General features: G+C 33.0%; 1 protein-coding gene across 2 annotated transcripts in view; it reads left to right on the top strand.

The window, feature by feature from the left end:
• The window catches only part of VPS50 (VPS50 subunit of EARP/GARPII complex), a 128,925-nt gene that overhangs the window by 25,509 nt on the left and 81,971 nt on the right, over positions 1 to 21,445 (top strand). For both annotated transcript variants that reach the window (XM_054564243.1, XM_054564240.1), the window contains 8 exons: positions 765 to 818; positions 1,638 to 1,708; positions 2,388 to 2,505; positions 2,590 to 2,625; positions 3,950 to 4,032; positions 16,708 to 16,750; positions 18,092 to 18,190; positions 19,467 to 19,607. In XM_054564243.1, coding sequence (XP_054420218.1) covers positions 765 to 818; positions 1,638 to 1,708; positions 2,388 to 2,505; positions 2,590 to 2,625; positions 3,950 to 4,032; positions 16,708 to 16,750; positions 18,092 to 18,190; positions 19,467 to 19,607 — 645 coding nt within the window. The remainder of the gene's footprint in view (positions 1 to 764; positions 819 to 1,637; positions 1,709 to 2,387; positions 2,506 to 2,589; positions 2,626 to 3,949; positions 4,033 to 16,707; positions 16,751 to 18,091; positions 18,191 to 19,466; positions 19,608 to 21,445) is intronic.

Raw genomic sequence — 21,445 nt, 5'->3', positions numbered from 1 at the left:
ACGCACAGAAGGCAGATTAAGAAAACATGAGAGGATTAATGCAGTGCATAAATATGTGCATAATGTTTTGTTCCCAGCTAGCCTGGGGAAGGGGAGCCCATTGTGTTTCTGAACCAACATTCTCTAAATACCTTCAGTGTGCCATGCTTTGTGCTCGACTTGGTGTCTCACCGTGTAGTCTGGTAGGGGCCCCTGAAATTGTGAAATAAGAACCTTATATTCAGAATCATTATAATTCTAACTTGTGTACACTACCATTGTTCATGGAGTTGGCTAAGAAAACATGAGATATCTTCATAACATTCTAAAAAACAGATATTTTTAATTTTTCAAGAAGAGAGGGCTGAACTCTGTCTTATGTGGTACAAAAGGATCTAAAGGGTACAAGGACATTTTCTGTTTGCCAGATATTGTCTTCATAAATTCAGTTGATTAAACATTTATTTATCATACCATTTTTATCTTATAAAGCAAATCCTGAACCCTTAAGGATGATTAAACTTTTGTGCTTGTTAAATAACAATACTCATTATTAATAGTTATAATGACCATTTATTGAGTTTCTCTTAAGGACCAAGTACTGTGCTCTGTATTATACCTCTTTTACTAATCTTATAGACCAGAGAATTATGTGTGGTCATAGCAAGCTGTAGAATTTATAGAGAAGACCTGTGGAACATTCTTGGAAAAATTTTAAATATAAAATGTAATAGGAAGTATGAAGATTTTTCTTACTTTCTTTGTTCAATTGCACATTCTTATAGGTCTCTAAAAAAGTAGCAGATTTAATCCTTGAGAAGCAGCCTGCTTATGTGAAGGTAGGATAATATTTGTTATTTTCAATAGTGAAATGTAAAAAATGTTTGTGACTTACTCCTGTAACTGTTAAAGTATTTTAATTTATTATGTAGTATATAGTTCTGTGGCAGCATAACGACCTTTCCTGGGGTATGTTTGTGTGTGTGTGTTTCTCTCATTTAGAAAAATTTACCAAACTTAAGAAATGAGAGAGTTTTTATAACTGATTCTAAAGTAACCTCTTTGGTTTTTCAAACTGTAGAATAGCCAGTGAAAATTGCTTCTATGTATTTTGTAACACTTAGATTATTAATAATGAACACTCAAGGGCAATGTAACAATCTGTCTTTAAAATATGATAAAATTGGAATTGTTTGGCTAAATCTGTCTTTTCATTAGAAAATCAGACTTCAAAATCTGTTGAAATATTTACTAGGGTTCAAATGAAGACATTCATTGCCAGAGCATCTTAGCAGACAAAAATTCTATTTGTCCTATCCTTGATTACCTTGTGAAATTATGTTGGGTAGAAACATTAAAATTATTTTAAATGGATATATTAGTCTTTGTGCCTTTATAAAGCAGATTTGGTCTAGATTTCCTTACAAGCATTTCTTACCATATGCCATAGTGAAAATCAGTTAAGTAATTTTGTTAAAATATATACCAACAGTTTTCAGGTTCAGGTGTTTTTTTTTTTTTTTTTTTTTTGCCATTTTTCTTTCCTAGCAGGTTTTTCTTTGAAACACTTTCTTTTAAAGTTTTTGTTAGAGTTCCTTATGAATAGGAAAGGAAAATAAAATGCCTCAAACAATAACCTCTGCCTAATCTTTCTGTAGGAACTTGAAAGAGTTACCTCATTGCAGACAGGTCTTCAGTTAGCTGCTGTTATCTGCACAAATGGGAGAAGGTATTACATTTGATCATATTTTGTTCTTTAAGCTGGAAAACATTTCAAGAAAAACTGTGAAACTCATTGATAATTGGTTTTTTTATATGACTATGGTTTCTAGAATACCATTTAGTAACAACATACCATGATTTAAAAACTACATCAAGAAGATATGTGGGAAATTTCTATAAATCTAGTAATGGAATAAAAACATTACTGTTTTTGTATTGCTTAGATAAGTGCTTCCCATACTACCTGTGGTGAAGAACCAGTTTGTTTTTTCTGTTTAAATTTCTGCCTTGTTAAAGAGTGTTATTTTTGTAAAGTGCAATAAAAACACAGTACTAGGGAAATGGAAGAAAAACAACCAAAGACATACAAAATACAGTCCCAATTTTTGTATCATTTATTCATGAAATATGAAATTATTATGTCAACTTTCGATCTAAATGTTTCTTTACTTTTCTTCTGATGGACCAGTAAAAGTTGAGGATTGGTACTAGTCCACCCACCACACTTTGAGTAATGCTGGCTTAGATTGAGCTGTTGAATAAATTTGTCAAATGAATTTGTGATAGTAGTCATAATGGTTTTAAGAGTAATCAAGGATACTGCCTTATTAGTAGCCTGTTGTTCTGTGTGGATAGATTCTTATTATATAAGAAAAAAATTAATTATTTATTGTTCACTTTTGCAGACACTTGAATATTGCAAAGGAAGGTTTTACTCAAGCTAGTTTAGGCCTTCTGGCAAATCAAAGGAAACGTCAGTTGCTCATTGGACTTCTGAAATCTCTGAGAACTATAAAAACATTGGTATATACAGGTTACTTTTTAAAAATTAAAACTTAATTTTATGGTTGAAACAAAATTTTTACTTTTGATTTTTTTCCCCCTCAGCAAAGAACAGATGTACGCTTAAGTGAAATGCTAGAGGTGAGTTAACAAGGCTTGGAAATTTGATGATCCTGATAGTAGTAAATATAAAAATTATGGTGAAAAAATTCAGAGGAGCTTTTTTCTTAAATTGGTATGTGATGTAAAGAGCCTTTTTAGACATGTAAATGTGCTTGTTCTAGAGCATTTTTCTATTGACATACTATACTTCATTTAGAAAAATTTACTTGGAGAAATGTTTGTAGCAATGTGAGAATGTTAACTTTAGTATTTTTTTCATTGCATTTTCACTCAGGAATAAAATTACCTTTTTCATCTAACACAGTATTTAATGTATATTTCATATGTTAGTTAAGATTGATACATTAATTGGATTCTGAGTGAGCTGTGTGTTTTCTCTTTGATGGCTTCATAGCATTCTCAATCTACTTCTGTGGTAAGGTGCACAAAAGTTAACCTTACATGTTACGTGTGTGTTTCCCTGTTAACACTTGAGCTCCTTTGGATAGGTACTTTGTCATCGCAGCATCCCCAGTGATTTGAATTGCATTGTTGAATTTAGATATGAGCTTGAGGAAAATTTCTTTTTAGGGTTTTCTGTATAATCACTATATTAGTTCTAAACTATTTTCACTAAGCTGGAGTTTGAGAAATCCATATGAAAAATTCTTTTGGCATTAAATTACTGTTTAGGGGTTAAAAATATTCTGAGGCTATTAATGAATATTTTACTTTTTTCCAAATTTATTTGTTTAAAAATAGCGATTTCTTGGTTTCAGAACTGATGAATGTTGTGGTAGAACTGCTGAATGTTGATTACAAGTAGAATGCATATTGTTTGAAACACTTTATGTAAACAGTACTGAAAGTAGAAATGTTTATAATTAAAGAACACCTCTGTGAAGACACTTAAAATTCTTCATAGGCTTTGTCCACATCATGGTCACAGAGAGTTTTACTGTGTATTTGAGGGAGCAGAATAATTTTCCTTTTTTAAAAAAATTTATTGATGAGAGAGAAAAATATCAATTTGTTGTTCCACTTACTTATGCATTCATTTGTTGATTCTTGTATGTTCCCTGACTGGGGACCGAACTCATAACCTTGGAGTGTCAGGATGACACTCCAACCAACTGAACTACCTGGCCAGGGCCAAGAATATGTTTTCTATGTGTACATTTTAGGTCTAGACCTAGTTATCTCTTTTATTATTTATCTGTTGTTGGTATTCTAATCCTTATATAAAAGAAATTAAACTTTTCTGGTTCTGTAACTTCTGGATAGAGCATGAACAGACATTTGTTTTCTTCAGGGGCTTTCAGAAAAATGTTTCCAGTCTAATGACTTCTCTTGTTGCCTTAAGGAGGAAGACTATCCAGGAGCTATTCAGTTGTGCCTGGAATGTCAGAAAGCTGCTAGCACTTTTAAACACTACAGTTGCATAAGGTAAGGTAATGCAAACATTTTAAAGCTGACTTCTGTTGCCTGTTTTTAATGTAGGAGTTGTGTAACAAACAATGTTAATAAACATTAAAAATAAATAGTAAGTGCCTAGTTCTGTTAGCATTCCTGTTCATAAATGGGCAGTTCAATAAAATTATAAATAGTTCGTAAGGTGTGAAAGATCAGATACTTTTTAATTCTACCCTTTTCATATCACCAAAACTCACATTTTTTCCAATCGGATTGATTTCATTTTTATAGAGTAGAAGAGGAGAATAAATTTATCTGTTCATGTGTCCATTTTATCTCTTGAGAATCTTTCCTCCTTAACTTTGCCCATCTTATAAATATTGGGAGTGTTATTGTAGTTTGTTTTTCAGATCCAGATGGTTCTAGGGTTAGGCTTATCCTGATAATAATTCCTTTTTTTTTTTTTTTTTTTTTTTTTGGAAAATTTAAGTGGAAACTCACTTTAATAGTCATGCTTGTAGTATTTAAGTGACTATATATTTAATGTGGTACATTTTTTGTTCAGTTAGGTGTAAAATGTACAGTGTAAAAATGGCTACTATATCCTTTTCTATTCTAACTTTATTAATGGATTTTTGGTTGGCTTAAAAAGGTTTTGTATTACTGATGACAGTACCTTGGGGAGGCTCTAATCCCAGGTGCAATTTCCGTCATTCCTCTAAAGCCATCACAAGTTAAACACACAATCTAAGTAAAATAGCATCCTTGCCAAGTCAAATTAAATCCATACCTCTCATAGAATACAGCCCCTCAGTCTCTCCTTTATAGAAATTCTGGCAGTCAGTGAGCATGACTTACTGATGTTGTCGATGTTGATTGCTAGTATTTGAAAAATAAAAAGACTATGGTACACCAAATATTAATACAGCTTTGAATTAAATTTTTTCTTTAATACACTCTGACATCATAGGTTTCTGCTGAGAGTAGGATAAGGGCTATAGATATTTTCCCCACAGAGATGTTCTGTAAATATTTATGGTATTTTTTTCTTTAGGATTATGCATTTTGAAGCAACATACTTTTTATTGGATCAGTATCTACATAGTTGTGTAGTGCTAGTGATATTTTGGTTTTCTCCATTTTGAGAGTGATTAAACAGTCAATATTAAAATTTTGGTTGTATCATTTACAGTTTTTCAAATGTTTCCTTTTATTTTTTTAATTTAATCTTTTTTTTGTATTTTTTTCCCATTACCATTTAGTCCCCTTATATCCCCCTCCCCCCAGCAATCACCACACTGTTGTCCACATCCATGAGTCCTTTTCGAGTGAATAGGGAATTAGCTCCAGTATGTTGAATATACTTGAAAATTTTAACAAGGCCTTCTGGGTCCTGGGAAAGGACAGCACACATATTTTGTGGATAAATCTGTTATAATGAGAACATGTCATTTATGATTGAGTGAACATAATTCAGGCAGTTATGTATTTATTGTTTATTATATGCCAAGTGCTTTGCTTTGGATTTGGCTGTGTAGTGACCAATCATACAATGCATAATGTAACTAGTATTACCGCTAGTTTTCTAGAGAACATAATCTGTCAAGAAGGACTTGAACTGAGGAAGGCACAAGTGGGATGGGACCTTAGGGAGAAGGAAGTTGAGCATACAGTGGCACCACTGGGATCTCATTCTCCTCGAAGGGTCAAGACGAAGGAGGACCTAATGGAGGAGCAGGAGGAGTTAGCTAAGCCAACATCTGAGGGGCTGTGGGTGGGAGAGATTACAGGTATCGTGATGAAGTTTTTGTTTCAGAGATGCCAAGCAAAATGAGGACTAAAAATATCTTTTGGCTTTAAAGCAACAAGGAAGCCAGACTTAAATTTGTTGGGGACAGATTTGGTTGACATATAAGTGTAGAATGAGGAAATTTTATAAAAAGGAGAGATGTGCAGTTGAGAGGGAAAACCCTAACTTATTGAAAATCAGTGGGAAAGAGATGTTGAAAATAGAGAACATAATATATTAAGGCTTTGCAAGGATTATGGCAGACATTGACTTTGAAGGAATGGTGGGGAAATTTGGTGGCAGGGAATTGAGGAAGTTGGTGACATGTGTTGACACTATTTTTCCATTAAATACAAATTATATTTTAGGTGTGCTAAAGTAAATATTTTACTGAACAAGCGTTAACTATAAAAAAGTTTTTGAAAGAAATTCTCATTTGGGATTTTTCAGGTTAGCATGAAGCAGCTTCTAAGTACTTTTTCATTAATGTAAATTGTGATGTGTGGAGGAGGTATGACTGCAGATGTCTGACATGGTCAACTTTGAAATTGAAAAGATCTGTATTTAAATTAATAATTCTTTTATTTTAGAAAATACAATGTATAAGAACCTGTGTTTACATGTGTGAGTCATCCAAGTCACAATGAGAATAGTTTGTGTTGTACTCTGAAAATAGGTAAAAATACATGCACAAATACATTGATGGCCAGAGGAATTCATTGTAATGGGGTTTCTTGGAAAAATTTTTAGTGTTGTGTTTTTAACTTGGTGACTTAGTGACAACGTTGTGGGGCTCAGAGAGGCTCAGAGAGCAGAGGTGCTTGTTGGAATCGCTTGGTGGAGGTGACAGCCGCTCCCCAGCACGTCTTCTGCCTCACACACCAGCACTGTTGCCTTTGCTAGCCACCGTTCATCCTGCCTAACCCAGTCCACTGTTGCCTTCGCCTCTCATCTTACCTTTCGTTCCTAGTTGGGAAAACATGAGACGTTTGTTCACTTCTTACAGATAATGTGACATGGGATATATAGGTGTAGTAAGTTAATATGTTGACAGGTTGAGTACATAAAAATAACAGGAATTTTATTCCAACTTCTTTTTATTTTTACCTTTATTAATTAATTAATTAGATTCACTTTTTTATTCTATATATTTATTTTTCTTCCCCCCTTCCCCCACTTGTCTTCTAAATACAATATTGAACCTGTTCTTGAGTTCTTTAGTTGAGCTGTAGAATTTCCAAAGGCAAGATTTAGTCTTTGCTTGGACCTGAGTGAATCATAGTAAAAAATCATTTGACACTCTGGTAATAATAGGAATAGTAATTAATTTCCAACTCAATTTGCCCTCTTATTTTCTTAAACATTTGTATTTATTTTCATTCCTGTTGATGTCTACAAAATCATCAAATACACTCCCTTGAAATGAAATATACTCCCTTTAGAAATGTCCAATACGAGAACCATGATTCAGAGCATTTCTGCATTCTGGTGTGATTTTTTTTTTATTTTTTATAGTGCTGACAAGTTCATATGTAAGAAGTAGAAGTTTGTTTACTTCTTAATTTTTCCTTGATAGATTCTGTGGTCCTCTTTTCTTTCCTAGTTACATTGCTCCTTTATTGGAAATAAAATTTTTGGTAGAAGGCAGAGACCCTGTGGTCTTAGGAGTAGAGTGTGCGGAACAGCTGGGGGGAGCTGACTCTCATGATTCTGAAAGTAGGAAACACGGAACTCAGATACTTGCTTCTTTATAAAGAGCCATTGACTGTGTACCTAGTAAGGCTTGGGTTATATGACTATATATAGTTCAGTACAGGAAACATCAAATAATAATGGTGCACCCAGTTGATTGAAAAATGAAAGAAAATGGGTACCTTGTATCTTCCTTAAGGTTGCTGTGTTTTAGCATATTTAATAAAAGATACTGTAACACCAGTTTTGTTCACTTTTGTAACTGACAGGGAATATTTTTATATTATTTGACATTTTTTTGAGTTGACTGAAAGAAAGTCATATAGTTGGGTTTTAAGAATCAGAGTGTGTTTATGTTAAGGTACATCTGAATGAAGCACTGAATTTCTTTTTCACTTGAAATTTATCTAAATTAGTTTCAAGAAAAATTATTCTTAAAAGTCAAAGCTTCTGTATTATTTTTCATTTCACTTGAAAGAAACTACTCTAGTGAACCTGAGTATTATTCTAGATAATGCACTGAAAAGTTTGCATGCATTCAGAAATTGTTTGTTTAGTACCGTACTTTACCAGAGACAGATGTACAGTTGGACCTCCATATCCATGGGTTATGCATCTGTGGATTCAACCAACCATGGATCAAAACTGTTTGAAAAAAAAATTCCAGAAAGTTCCAAAAAGCAAAATTTGAATTTGCCATACACTAAGCACTATGCTTATGTAGTGATGTGTAGGCATACCCCTGCTATAGCCTATATGCAAAGGTAGGTTATATGCAAATACTACATCATTTTACATGTGGGGATTGATTCTCAGGTTTTGTTGTTTTCAGGGGTCCTGGAACCAAACCCACGTTGGTATTAAGTGATGACTGTACTTAATTTTTTGTAATCATTAAAATATCCTTTTTTCCCCCCATATGATCTTGGCAGTTGAATGAAAATTGTAGGTTGTGGAACTTTTTAAATCATAGCATATTGAATGCAGCTATTAGATACAAATATAGCAGTACTCCGGATTGTTCTTCCCTTGTTGCCCTTGATCCTTTCTAGCAGCTGTGCCTGCCCTATTTCCTTCTAATCTCAGGCAAGGGGAACCTAGAATACTGCTCAAGCGGCGAGTGTTTCTGTGGGGTCACTAGGTCTGCTTAGCTGGACCTACATGTCTGGAGTCCTCGTTGCTCAGTCTGCCTGGGCCGAGTCATTGACACCATGTTGTTCCGACACTACCTGTGCTCCTCCTTATTTTAACTTGTTGTGCTCTGCCTCCTTCCCCCACACCACACCATTTAAAAAATAATGTAAAGTAAAAATCACATGGGAAAAACATAATATTTTAAGTAAAAGGGTCTTAAACAAAAGGTAAAGGATTTTCTTTCTGCCCCATTTATTCCCTTTCCTACTCCCTGGAGTAAACTACAGCTTATTAATTAATTTTATAGCTGATTAATTTTTCCTAATAGATTTAATCATAATTTAAAATAATGCATTATGATTTTTTTTCAGTTTATCATTATAAATAGTTGTTTACTTCCTGTAATAAAGTATGTACAAGAGATAGGAATTTGGTGTACTTCCTGTTAATTTCTCTTTCCTTCTCCACTTTCCAGGTTTTGTTAGTGAAACTTATTTTTACTTGGTCAAGTTTATATTCTTTTTGCAATTATAATGAAATCTTTACCTTTTTGGTAGGTTACTTCTAAAAAATTAACCTAATATAAATCATATTTACTGTGTTATGATTATATAAATATTATCTGCAGAACTAAGAGTGATTAGACTTTAAAAAAAGGAAAATTAATCCTTTGTCTCTAAATGAAAATCAAAATTCATTATGTTTTTAATATTTTTGTTGAACATTTTTTACTTTCCTTAGGTCCTACTCAGCTGCTGTCCTCTTTATGAAATTCTTTCTTTGTGTATTGCTTTGTCTTGTCCTATGACTGTTACCTCAGAGGACTTTTTTTTTTGATATGAGATACATAGGGGGTAAATTTTTAGGTTTTGAAACAATCTTAATTTTGTTTACACATGATTGAATGAAAACTTATTTTTTTGTTAGAAAATGGAAGGCATTCCTCAGTTGTCTTCTAGCCTCCTGTTTTGTCAGATGCTATTCTCCTCCTCTTTTCACTATAAAGGGTGTCTTTTAGGAATTTATAGGAATTTTCTCTTTTTACTTGAGGTTCTAACTTTCACCAGTCGCCTAGAAAAGTCATCTGCATCAAATTCTTTGCCCCTATATAATGAGACAGGAATGAAATATTATGTAATGGTTATCTGCATGAAGTGATGGATTACTTGTTATGCCAAGAGCTTTTGAAAATTATTTGTTTCTAGGAGTTTAAAATCGCAGACAGTTAACAGCTAGGACTGTGGAACAATATGCCAGTTCAGAGCACCGAGTGCACAAACAAAAGACCATCAGAGATGTTCACGCTCTGAGTGGCTGACTTCTTATCCCCCTGCAGGAATGGAAAATATTGACATTTACAGGAGCGGTAGTAGAAGTTAGGCACCGTCAGCTAAGGCGGCACTGGTGGTACAGTAATTCTAAGTTAGACTTTTAAGGTTTCCTCACTAGAGCATTATTTTTTAGCTTTTAAAAATTGAATCATGACGATGGTAATACTGATGGTGGTTATGATAATAATATTTGAGGTTACTTTGACCTTAACTATGTATCAAGCACTGTACTAATCATTTTCCTTTTCATATTTAGTATTGATAGAATATTCCTCAGAGTTGTTGTTATTGTCTCTATTTTATAGATGATGAATTGATGCTTTGTAAGATAGGTGGCTCTACCAAGATTTACACTTAGGTCTGTTGGAATGCTAGTTGCTTTTAATCTCTACTGTTCTGTACTGTCTACTAATGTATAGCTGTTGTATGCAGTGGGAAGCTTGTGGCTAATAACCTGATTTTTGTTATTCTGCTTCTGTAGTTGGTTGTATACTTCTAGAGTTAACTGTATTTTCCTAAACCAATTTCTGTCAATTGTGTTTGTTACTGTTATTTATGTTAAGTAAACTAATGAATTGAAACAAATTTTTGAAAGTTAAATTGAATGTGTTGAGAAAAGAAAACATTGTTAAAAATAAATTTCCTTTTTAATTGTTTGAAAATGAGACAACTGGTAAGAATTGGGGGATATAAAGTAACTAAATGTGATTTGGCATTCAACTTGTTTTTCATTTGTCTTTTAAGTTCTACTTAACTACTTAACTTGGTTTAGAGAAACTAAACTTGCAATTACAGACCATTTATTCGTGATTTGGCTTATATGAGACTAGGAAGTTAAACCTCCATTCAAATGAACAGACATTGGCTTTAAATCAGAAATGAGTGAATGTAGTACACTTAAACAGTTTTAGTTAAAATAACAATAGACATCTAAAAACACATAAATATTTCTGTTTTAACTCTGATCAGTGGACCAACTAACAACTCTCCCACTAAACTCTAGCACTGGTTTGGCAGATTTTGTCTTAAACGGGACACATAACAATATTTTAAGCTTTGCAGGCCATAAGGTCTTGGTTGCAACTATTCAGTCCTGCCCTTGTAGCCAGAAGACAGCCATCAAAAATGTAAACAAAATCATGTGGCTGTGATCCATTAAAACTTTATTTAGAAATATAGGCTTTTGGTTAGATTTGGCTCCTAGGCCTGATCTTTGCTCTAGAACTACAATTCATCAAGTTTGGAGATGTTTTGAACAACTTTCTTATCCTTAGTAATGGACTCTGAGCTTTCTCTGTGGTGAATGATTATGTTCTGGGTTAAGTCAGGGATTTATGAACAGAGTTCAGACAGAGATCTGCTGGCTAGTTCCGGAGTAATCTTAGGAGTTCTTTTACAGTCTGCTTATGGTTTGAAGGATCATGTGGACGCTTCATGGTACCTCAGGTTGTTGGTCTGGCTTCAAAGTGTTTGAAAATCAGGTTTTTTTTCCTGAGATCTATTGATAAACTCTGCCAGCTATGGGTAGATTGAAACTACTGGAATAGACCATCTAAATAGACTGTAGTTTTCTCAGGCCATGGACATACATTATAAACTTAGAAGTATAAATTTTACTTAAGTTTATTCTAGCATTTACTTAAGTTTATTCTAGCAGTTTTAGTACCCTACCTAATCATATATAAAGATGTGATAATTGGGTAACTGGTGTTCACAATATAGTAGAACCTTGAAACTTTAGGGATGGTAGCAACCTTTAGATCTAGCCCACTTTTGTATAGGAAACTGATGATCAGAGATACTGAGAGACAAGACTTAAATTACATGGGTCATTAATAAGGGACCAGGGAGAGATCATCAAGATGCTAGTTATGTCTGGCCCATCTTACCTTTTTGTACAGTCAGATTTGTACCAAATTTGGATTTATATACAACCTTTCAAGTACTTATTTTCCAAGTGTGTGTCATAGATCAGCTATTTAAAAGAATACAGTTAGTTATCTATGGATACATTATCTTTAATATTTTTTGTAGTGAGGGTAAAAGTGCCTGCAGAATTGTTTGATTCATTCCATTAAGCTTACAAATAGCCTTTAATAGCTTTTAACCTTCCATCTTAGGACTACCATACTAATTTTTGGACAATAATGTAGCTTTTATTTATCCATATGTTCCTGAATACATCCTTTTAACATACTTTGATTAATTGACTTGAAATGATTTGAATTTATGTTTCTAAATGATGGTGTAGGGTTTCTCTAAAGACTGTACAGTTAATACATCTACTCCTTAATCACATAATTTTTATATATGTATTTTTAATTAGCAGATTGTTGTCAAGCTGCTATTGTAGGTTTTGAAAGCATTTTTAATAAAACAAAAAATTTAATTTATAAATTTTACATTTAAAATCTTCTATATACAAATTTCGTTTTCATGTTTGTATTAACTTCTTTTAAAAAATTGAATTTGTTTACTTTAGAGAGAGAGGGAAGGCAGGAGAGAGAGTGAGATAGAGAAACATTGATTTGTTGTTCCACTTATTTATGCATTCATTGGTTGACTCTTGTATGTGCCTTGACTGGAGATAGAACCTGTGACCTTGGCATATCAGAATGATGCTCTAACCACCTGAGCTACCCAGCTAGGGCTTGCATTAACTCTTAATACATATATAGAGTCATTGTAACTATAAATAATAGAAGCAACAAAAAAAAATCTAGTTTTATGATAATTTTATAACACCCAATTTCAACTGAGAAACTAAAGAAATTTTTATTACTCTCACCTATTTATCTATTTAGATATATTTCTTTTTCTTTGAAGCTCAGAATATTCCCTGAAAGAACATATTTACAAGTTCTGACCTACTTAACTATTCCAGGTATTCTTGCCTCTTCATACCTGTGTTTATCTGCAGCCTTAGGTGGACTTCTGAGTCCCATGTGATAAAGGAGAGGAGCTTGTTTTAGCTTTGCTTATCTTTTTTTTTTTTCCTCTCGTTAAGGCACCTGTAGACTCAAGAGTGTAGTGTTGCTTTTTTTCTTCTAAAACATCCTCCTCTTTTCCCTATCTCTATAGTTTTCTTTATTGAGGTAGAAAGTAGGGGCTAATGGAATGATAATATAATTTTTCCATTTTTGTTGGAACTGCAGATTTGACTCTGCAGATATATGTTATCTGCTTTGAGTCAGATGTGAGTTTATGTAGTCCTGGGAAACTACTGGACAATAAGCCGCAGTCTCTGCTTAGAGAGACAGTCACAGATACTCCTTACTGTAATACATGGTGCTGTGAACAAAGCATTCTGAATCTTAAGGGAACAGTTACTTAGCAGGGGACGATTCCTAGAAAAGATGGCCTTTGGATTGGGCCTGGAAAGATAGATGGACATTTGTGAGTGAGACAAAGAGAAGGTATGTTTTAGTTATTGGGGACATTATATGTGAGGGTGTGAAAGTCTGGGGATTGTTTGGTGACTTGCACATACGCATATGACTAAAAAACAGGCACTGAAAAGTGAATGGGAAGTTATTTTTTCATGTTAGTTGTTGAGCCTTACATGCCATATGAACTTGGGACTCACCCATTATTTAATGGGAGCCACCAGAAGTTTTAAAGCAGTGGGTTAATGTGACTTTATTGCTGCTTTACCTAGGAGCCGCAAGCTTAGGTGTCTTTAGGGCCCAGGTGGGTAACATACAGGTGAAGCAGGAAATGGTTAGGCCCACAGGACTGGTCAGGCCTTGCCTAAAGCCTTTTATTCACAAGCTCTTTGGAAACACTGTCTGCCAGATCAAACAGAATATTGATGTAAATCAGTCTGAAGTTAGATACCTGCTCAGAGCTGTCCCTGAAAGTTTTTTGGAGGACATCGTACAGTGTTTGGTAAACCGTAGGTCAGTAGTATTTGTTGAGTAAATGCATGGTTGGATTGAAGGGTAGGGTATGTGTGTTGTGTGCAGATATTCATTAAGAGGCTATTAAGATGATTCAAGGAAAAGGTGATAATGCTTGAGGTAGGACACAAAATTGAGAAAGAATAGGTGGGTATGAGAAATACTGAAATGGTAGAATCATCAAGATTTGATCACCGGTTACATACGAAGAGAGGGAAGAATTAAAGATGCCTTTGAGATTTTCAGCTTTGATTGAATGGGTGGTGGCAATGTGAATCAAAGAGAGAACACGGGACAAGGGGCAACTCTGGGAGAAGATGCTGATTTTTGAGGGGTTCGATTAGGAATTTAATTCCTTCTAATGCTAAGGCACTATAATGACTACTCTTTTATGGATATTATTTTGGACTCTCATTCTTATTTTCATTCATTCATTTATTCATTTTTTATTTTTTGAACAGAAATTGTCCCAACAATCATATTTTTAAGGAAAATCTCAGTTTTTTCCACAAGAATTCCCTTAACTTGTACCTGGCTATGGCTAGTTTTCAGACAAATTCTGTTTAGAGATGTTAATATTTCTAATAAGTTATCAATCCTACAGTGTTGGTTGTCAAAGGATGTCATTTTGCTCACTCTCAGTTTTTGCTAGAGAATGTAATCTATGTATTACCAGTTTTACTTTGCTGACAAATTGCTTTGTATCTGTCTATATATCTATATCTGTATCTGTATTTATATTTATATCTATATCATCTATCTATAGCTATATCTAGTCATGTCACTCTGGCATTATCTCCTCAGCTGGTAGTAAAAGGCTCTGTTAAGAAGCACATGGAATCCATGAATCCATTGTATTTTTTGTAAGGTTTTGCCAAAGATGTTGTACCTTAAACGATAAAAGTCATTGTCCCCTTATCAAGACTGGCAAAGTTTTCTCTCAGAACTTAATGCCAGAAAAAGGGATTTTTGTTCCTTTGAACCCCCCACCCCCGACTTCGAGCCGTTAGTATGCTTTGATATTATGAATACTGAATTCCATACTGTGGCCCAATGTGCTTTTGTGCTGGACTTTGAGAATCACATTTATAATCATATAACAGTTGTAAAAACCTTGTATGATTCTGGTGTACCAAAATACATCTTTTACCTGTTCTTACTATTTTACTTATGCCTAATTTTTTTTTATTAAAATGTTTTCCCTATGATTTTACTTTGTTAGACATCACAGATCTTATTTAGTAATGGGATAGATATTATAATTCAAGAAACAGTTCTGTTTTTTATTGTTTTTTTTTTAACTGACCTAGGGAGAATTAAAGGGGACAAACTCAGATGCAGGCACATATCCCAAGTGCATAACTTAATGAATTTTTACAAAGTGAACATAGTTGTGTGAAAACCTCCTAGAAATAGAACATTTTTAGTACTCCAGAAACTTCCTTTCATGCCCCATCCTAGTCATTATTCTGCCAAGGGAATCACTGTTCTGGCATTTGTCACTAAAATTAGTTTTACCTGTTTGAACTTTCCATAAATGTATTCACACAATATGTACTTCTTTTTAATTGACTTTTTTTGTCCAGTATTACGTTTTCAAAATTTAGGTCATACGTTTTCATTGCTATAGTAGTCAATTGTGTAATTATATCACACTTTATCCATTTAATTGCTCATAGATAATTGTGTTGCTTGAATGTTTTTCCCTATTACAAATAATGCTGCAAGGATTGTGCATGCATTTCTGTTAGATACATTTCTAGGACTTTTGGGATATAGAGTGTGTGTTGAGTTTTCATTAGATGGTACAGGTTTCCAAAGAGGTTGTATAAACTTCCCCTTCTCCAGCATTGAATTGAGTGTTTCATTTGCTCTCCATTTTTGCCAGTATTTGTTGATGTCTTTTTTAAAAATAATTTTAGCTAGTCTGATTCATTATGGTGTCTTACTATAGTTTTAATTTGCATTTCCTGAATGCCTATGGAGTGCCTATTTGTATTTAGTGGCCAATTAAATACCTCCTTCGTCAAGCATCTGTGCTAGCATTTTGTCCATTATTTTTATTCTATTCTGTTGACCTGTTCATTTATCCTTATGTTGACACTGCCTCATTGCTGTAACTTTATAAGCTTTTATCTGTTTTAGTATATGTCCTCCAGCATTGCTCCTCAAGATATACTTGACTATTCGTAGCCCTTTGAGTTTCCATGTAAACTTTAGAAGCAGTTTGTCAGATTCAATTAAAAAAAAAATGCTGCTGGATTTTGATTAGAATTTCACATATTTTAGGATATCATTTTGTGAAAATTGGTATTACAACTATATTAAAAGTTTTAGTCTTTTACATGGTATGTTCCTTCATGTAGTTAAGTCTTCTTTTACCTCAGTTTTGTATTATATATTTTTATTAGATTTGTTCCCAGATATTTCTTTTATTGAAATGGGATTTAAAATATTTTTACTGTCTAATTCCTTAATATATAGAAATTTTATTTTTGAAATTTAAATATATATAGAAATATATAGAAATTAATTTTATTTTTGAGATTTTACTTTTCATCTATATTATACTTTTTATCTTTAAAACTTGGTATCAACTTCTCATCCTTAAACCTTAGTTTATAGATTCTTTAGTATCTGCTACCTGCGCAATCCTGTTGCTATTAGTAATGACACTTTATCTCTCCCTAATTCTTTTCCTTTTATTTATTTTTCTTGCCTTATTGTAGAATCAGCAGCACAACGTATTGCTCATTCCATTGATTTGTGAATTTATTGATTATTTATTCAGCTAGCATGTATTTAGCACTTAGTTTTTCTCTTTTAAAGATTGGCACATTTAACTCTCTGTTTTATTTAATAGTGAACTTAATTCAAAGCTGCAAGATACTTTAGAGCAAATTGAGGTAAGAAAGATTATATCAGAAGTTAAATAACTTTCTTTTCAGAGGTTTTTGGATAACATAGATGACTCTTATGTTTTGATTTCTGTGTTAAAACAAGTGTTTCTAGATCACTATGCTGTTTTTATTGTTTTTCACTTGGAATATCTGTGCATGGTCAAGTTAATGTTGACCTATTTGTAAATGAAGTAATACTTTCAGAATTGTGAGATCTGAAAACAGTATTTGAAGATATCATCATATCCAGAAAGATCCCCAGACTTTTAGTCCTAGGTATGTTCTCATGTAAATTACAGCCAAAATACTTAACATATTAATTATTTTTTGATGATCAAATACTACTTTTTAGTTTAGTGAGTTAATTTATTTAAGAACAATTATTGGCTGATGAAAACCCTCCTTAATTCCTAACCTCATTATATTTCATACAATTCATGAAAATACAAGACTGGAAAGGAAAAGATACGTCATTGTTAACATGAAGCTTTGTTTTTCCTCCTACATTTATTCAGAGTTTATCTCTTTCCTCGGCAATCTTCAAAGCAGGGTATTCATTTTTATAAAATTAAAAATTATTTGGTTTCTTCTTTTATTTTATTGTTTTTTTGATAAGAGTAGTTATAAAAATTGAGGCTGGACTTCCAAATGACCTTTTTTGTGAAAGTAGTTTTGATCATAAATGCAATTATTTATTAATTGGAAGAAAGATATTTGATAAACATAAAGATAAATACTTTGAAAATCCTTTAAGTAAATAATCACCTGAATAATTTAATGAAGAATTTCTTTTGAAAGCTATGTATTTAGTCACTCTCAATATGCAATATTTTCTATATGTATGTAGAAATATCATTATTTTAAAATGAAATCATTGCTTTAAACAAAGTTGTACTTAGATATAAAGTTAGGCATGTACTTTTTAAGTCAATTTAGATTTTTGAGAATTACTTTTCAGTGTTTACAATAGGATTGTTTTATTATTTTTTACTAGTCCTACAAATTCAGTTCATGTAATTGTAAGATTTTAGTAGGTGTTTGAAGAAACAGAGTTAAGTAAAATAAAATTTCTTTGCTAGCTAATATACTGGTTTTGTGTCTCTTAAAACACTAAACATGGGTTTTTAGAAACATGTTAATAACATTTCAGTAAAACTTGATTATAGTTGGTAACAAATGAGAATTATAATTTATATTTTAATTTAAATTTGTTTTTGACTATTAAGTCCAATGATAGTAAATACATTTAGATATTAGATGAAAGTGAGAAATTAATCTTGATATTCTTTCATTGCCTTGAGAACACCATTCCTTAACTGCCTCTTGCCTCCTCTTTTCACTACTTAGGAACAGTTGGATGTTGCTCTTTCTAAAATATGCAAGAATTTTGACATTAACCATTATACCAAGGTTCAACAAGCTTATCGACTTCTTGGAAAAACACAGGTTAGTTTTGAAAGGTGGTGTGCTTTTTTTAAAATCAGGAATCTGCTGATATTCATGATTGCTTAGGTCTAAATATTATTAATGTGGTGTCCTTAAGGTTTCATTTAACAAAGTAAATTTTTAGATGTATTCATAGTAGTAATACGGGTGTTCACATAGGCTCAGAGTATATGTAGTATGATTAAAACATTACACAATTTGTTTTGAACTGTGAAGTGTTTGTTAGGTTTAATATTTTCACAATTTTATGTAGGTTTTAAAACAAGTATATTATAAGATTATTTAGTGGGAGAGGATATGTAGTCTCTTTTACTTCACCTTTTGGTCCTGAATGAGAACTTCTTAATGTGGAGCTTCATGGTTCTTAGATGGGCCTATGTGACTACCTCAGAGTGGTGTGTAAACTTTTCTGCATTCTATACATTTGCCTGTGAAACAGGTAAATTGTACTTACCAGATTTTTCAGAGGATTCTTATCACCAGAGCATCCTCAGTACTCTCTCAATGCCTGGCTTTATTTACTTGTACTGCTCAATGGCTTCTTTGAAAAACTTGAGAAAGAGACCATGGTTTGAAAGTTAATTGTACCTTCTGTGTGTATAGGATTATATAGTATCTTAACATCTAAACATGATAGATGTAAATGTTTCTTCCATTAATTGGCCTCTTGTCTTAGAAAGAAATTTAAGACTTTACTAAGTCATTTAAACTCTATTTACATTTTAAAATTTGAGTAAAGAAATTTGTTTTTTTAAATATATTTTATTAACTTTCATGTCTTAAACTATACCTACAAAAAATATATAAGAATGAAGACAGTAATTTTGAGGGACATGTTGAAAGACCTTTGAAAATATGATTATAACTTGTAATTTTCCCTGTTAGAGGAATTCTTTTATATAAGATGGTGAGGAAAGTCTTCTCTGAGAAGGTGACCATTGAGAAGCATCCTGAACAATGTAAGGGAATGATGGCAGAGGGGATCCAAAGATGTGATTGTACATGACATGTTTGAGAAAGAACAGAATGGGTTCCAATCATAAATACAGACCAACAGAGTAGTGTTCATGATTTCGATTTATCTTTAGTTGTATGATGTTCTGGTTACTTAATGGGTTATCTGCAAATAATCGGCATTACAATTATAATTCTGTGAATTATAGTGATCATTGTGCTATAGCTGTAATCTGTAAAATTTTTTCCTGTGTCTTTCAAATATGTTGAAATTTATTCATTTTTATAACATGGAATTATGTTGTATGTTTTATTTCCATAGACCGCAATGGATCAACTTCACATGCACTTCACTCAAGCCATTCATAATACTGTGTTTCAAGTTGTTCTTGGTTATGTGGAACTATGTGCAGGAAACACAGATACAAAATTCCAAAAACTGCAATATAAGGATCTCTGTACAGTATGTAATAACTTAATTGCTATTCATACGTCTTAGTTATTAAATTCACATCCCATTTTTTTTTAGCACCTATTATGTGAAGATGCTACTAAAATAGAAATACTTTGTTTGTCCGAAGATGTTTTTTCTCCCACATTTTTTTCCTTACATTGAGTAACTAGAAGATTCAGTCACAGTCACACGAATGGTAAAGGTTGGTGAGATAGTACAGGTTTGTGGAGTGCAGTTGCTTGTAAATGAACTGTCTACCCTCTCATAGCTTCTTTCGCCATTCTTTCTCAGGCTCTTAATTCTCCTCTATGATTGCATCTGAGGTGCTTCTACACAATCATCTTGGCTGGTTTTTTATACATAATTTCGATTCAGTCTTTTTGGGTGTATAAATGCTGTTTCTGTAAGCAGCTGTTACCTTTTTTTTTCATTTTTAAAGAAACATAGGTCTATAGGTAAGAAGTGAACTGAGTTGGACCCTGTTTTAAAATTGGTCCTACTGTAGAGTGATATAGAGTGTGAGGAAAAGAGAATGATGAACACTGGGAGAATGGAGCTGTTATTTGCTTTTACAAGGAAGACTGGCCTGTAGTAGAAATTCATGAATTCTGTTTGTTAGCATTCATTCAAGTGGACTTGTTGAAGAGGCAACAAGGAGATGAGGGTTAGAGTTATGAATTTGGGAGACATCAGCATAGAACTGTATTTAAAGCCATGATACTAGATATGGAAGTTGGGGGAGAGAGTGTAGACAAAGGAGATACAGTTCCATGGACCTTGTGACATTCAGGGGTTGGATTGAGGAGAAGAGGCCAGTAGAAGAATCTAAGAAAGAGCAGCTAGTGGGGTAGGAGTAAAAGTAGGAGATGGAGTCACAGCAGCCCACAGAAGGAAACGTGTTGAGAAGAATTGGCTGTAAACCTATCTCGGATACTCCTGGGAGTCTGAATAAAGTGGTGGCACAGAACTGACCATTTGATTGATTTGTCAGTAGGAAAGTCATTGTTGATGTTGGTCTCTAATTCTAGCCCAAAGGTCTCTCACTGGAGACTTTGATGAGTTTTCTCCAATGTCAACTCAGAAAATAGTAGTTCTATGAAGTAGATATAAATTTTCTACTGTAATTATGTCCAGGAATTCATGTGAAGTTAGGTTGATCTTTAGTTTTTAGTGAATTTATTTGTCAAAAGTTCAGGTTATGTAACTGGAGAAATATTCTTACTTAAGCTACAACAAATATTCCAGAAGAATGTGATGATATGACAGATGATGCAGTAAGTTAATAATGACAGTGGATGGTTGTTAATAGAACTAAAAATTTCATTTTAAAATCACTTGATAAATCAGGAGGTTTATTTTACAATTTTTATGATTAACTTTAAGTGTGATGTAATCACAGTGTAAGTAAGTGTAAGTAAAATATAATAGTTGCATAATTACATTTTTCTCTTTTTTAATGGTTTATTGTTTATGCTGTTATAGTTGTCCCAATTTTTTCCCCCTCTTCACCCCCTTCAACTCACCCTCCTCGCTCTTCCACAGTCAGTCCCCACACTATTGTCCGTGACCATGGGTCCTTCATATATGTTCTTTGATCCCTTCACTTTTTTTGAAATGGTCCTCCCTACCCCATCTTCCTCTCTCAGTGCTGTCAGTTTATTCCACAATTCCATGCCTCTGGTTTTCTTTTGCTCATTAATTTTGTTCATTAGATTCCAGTTACAGGTGAGATCATACGGTATTTGTCTTTCACTGACTGTATCATTACATTTTTAAATATCAAGTTTTAGGTACAGTCATCAGTTGCTAAATTTTGGTGATTTTAAAGTGTGTTATTTTCTTTATTT

This window comes from Pteronotus mesoamericanus, unplaced genomic scaffold, assembly GCF_021234165.1.
Source record: "Pteronotus mesoamericanus isolate MK-2021 breed Mesoamerican mustached bat unplaced genomic scaffold, CSHL_Meso_final scaffold_85, whole genome shotgun sequence".
In the NCBI taxonomy this organism is placed as follows: Eukaryota; Metazoa; Chordata; class Mammalia; order Chiroptera; family Mormoopidae; genus Pteronotus; species Pteronotus mesoamericanus.
This window is presented reverse-complemented; position numbering and strand designations above follow the sequence as displayed.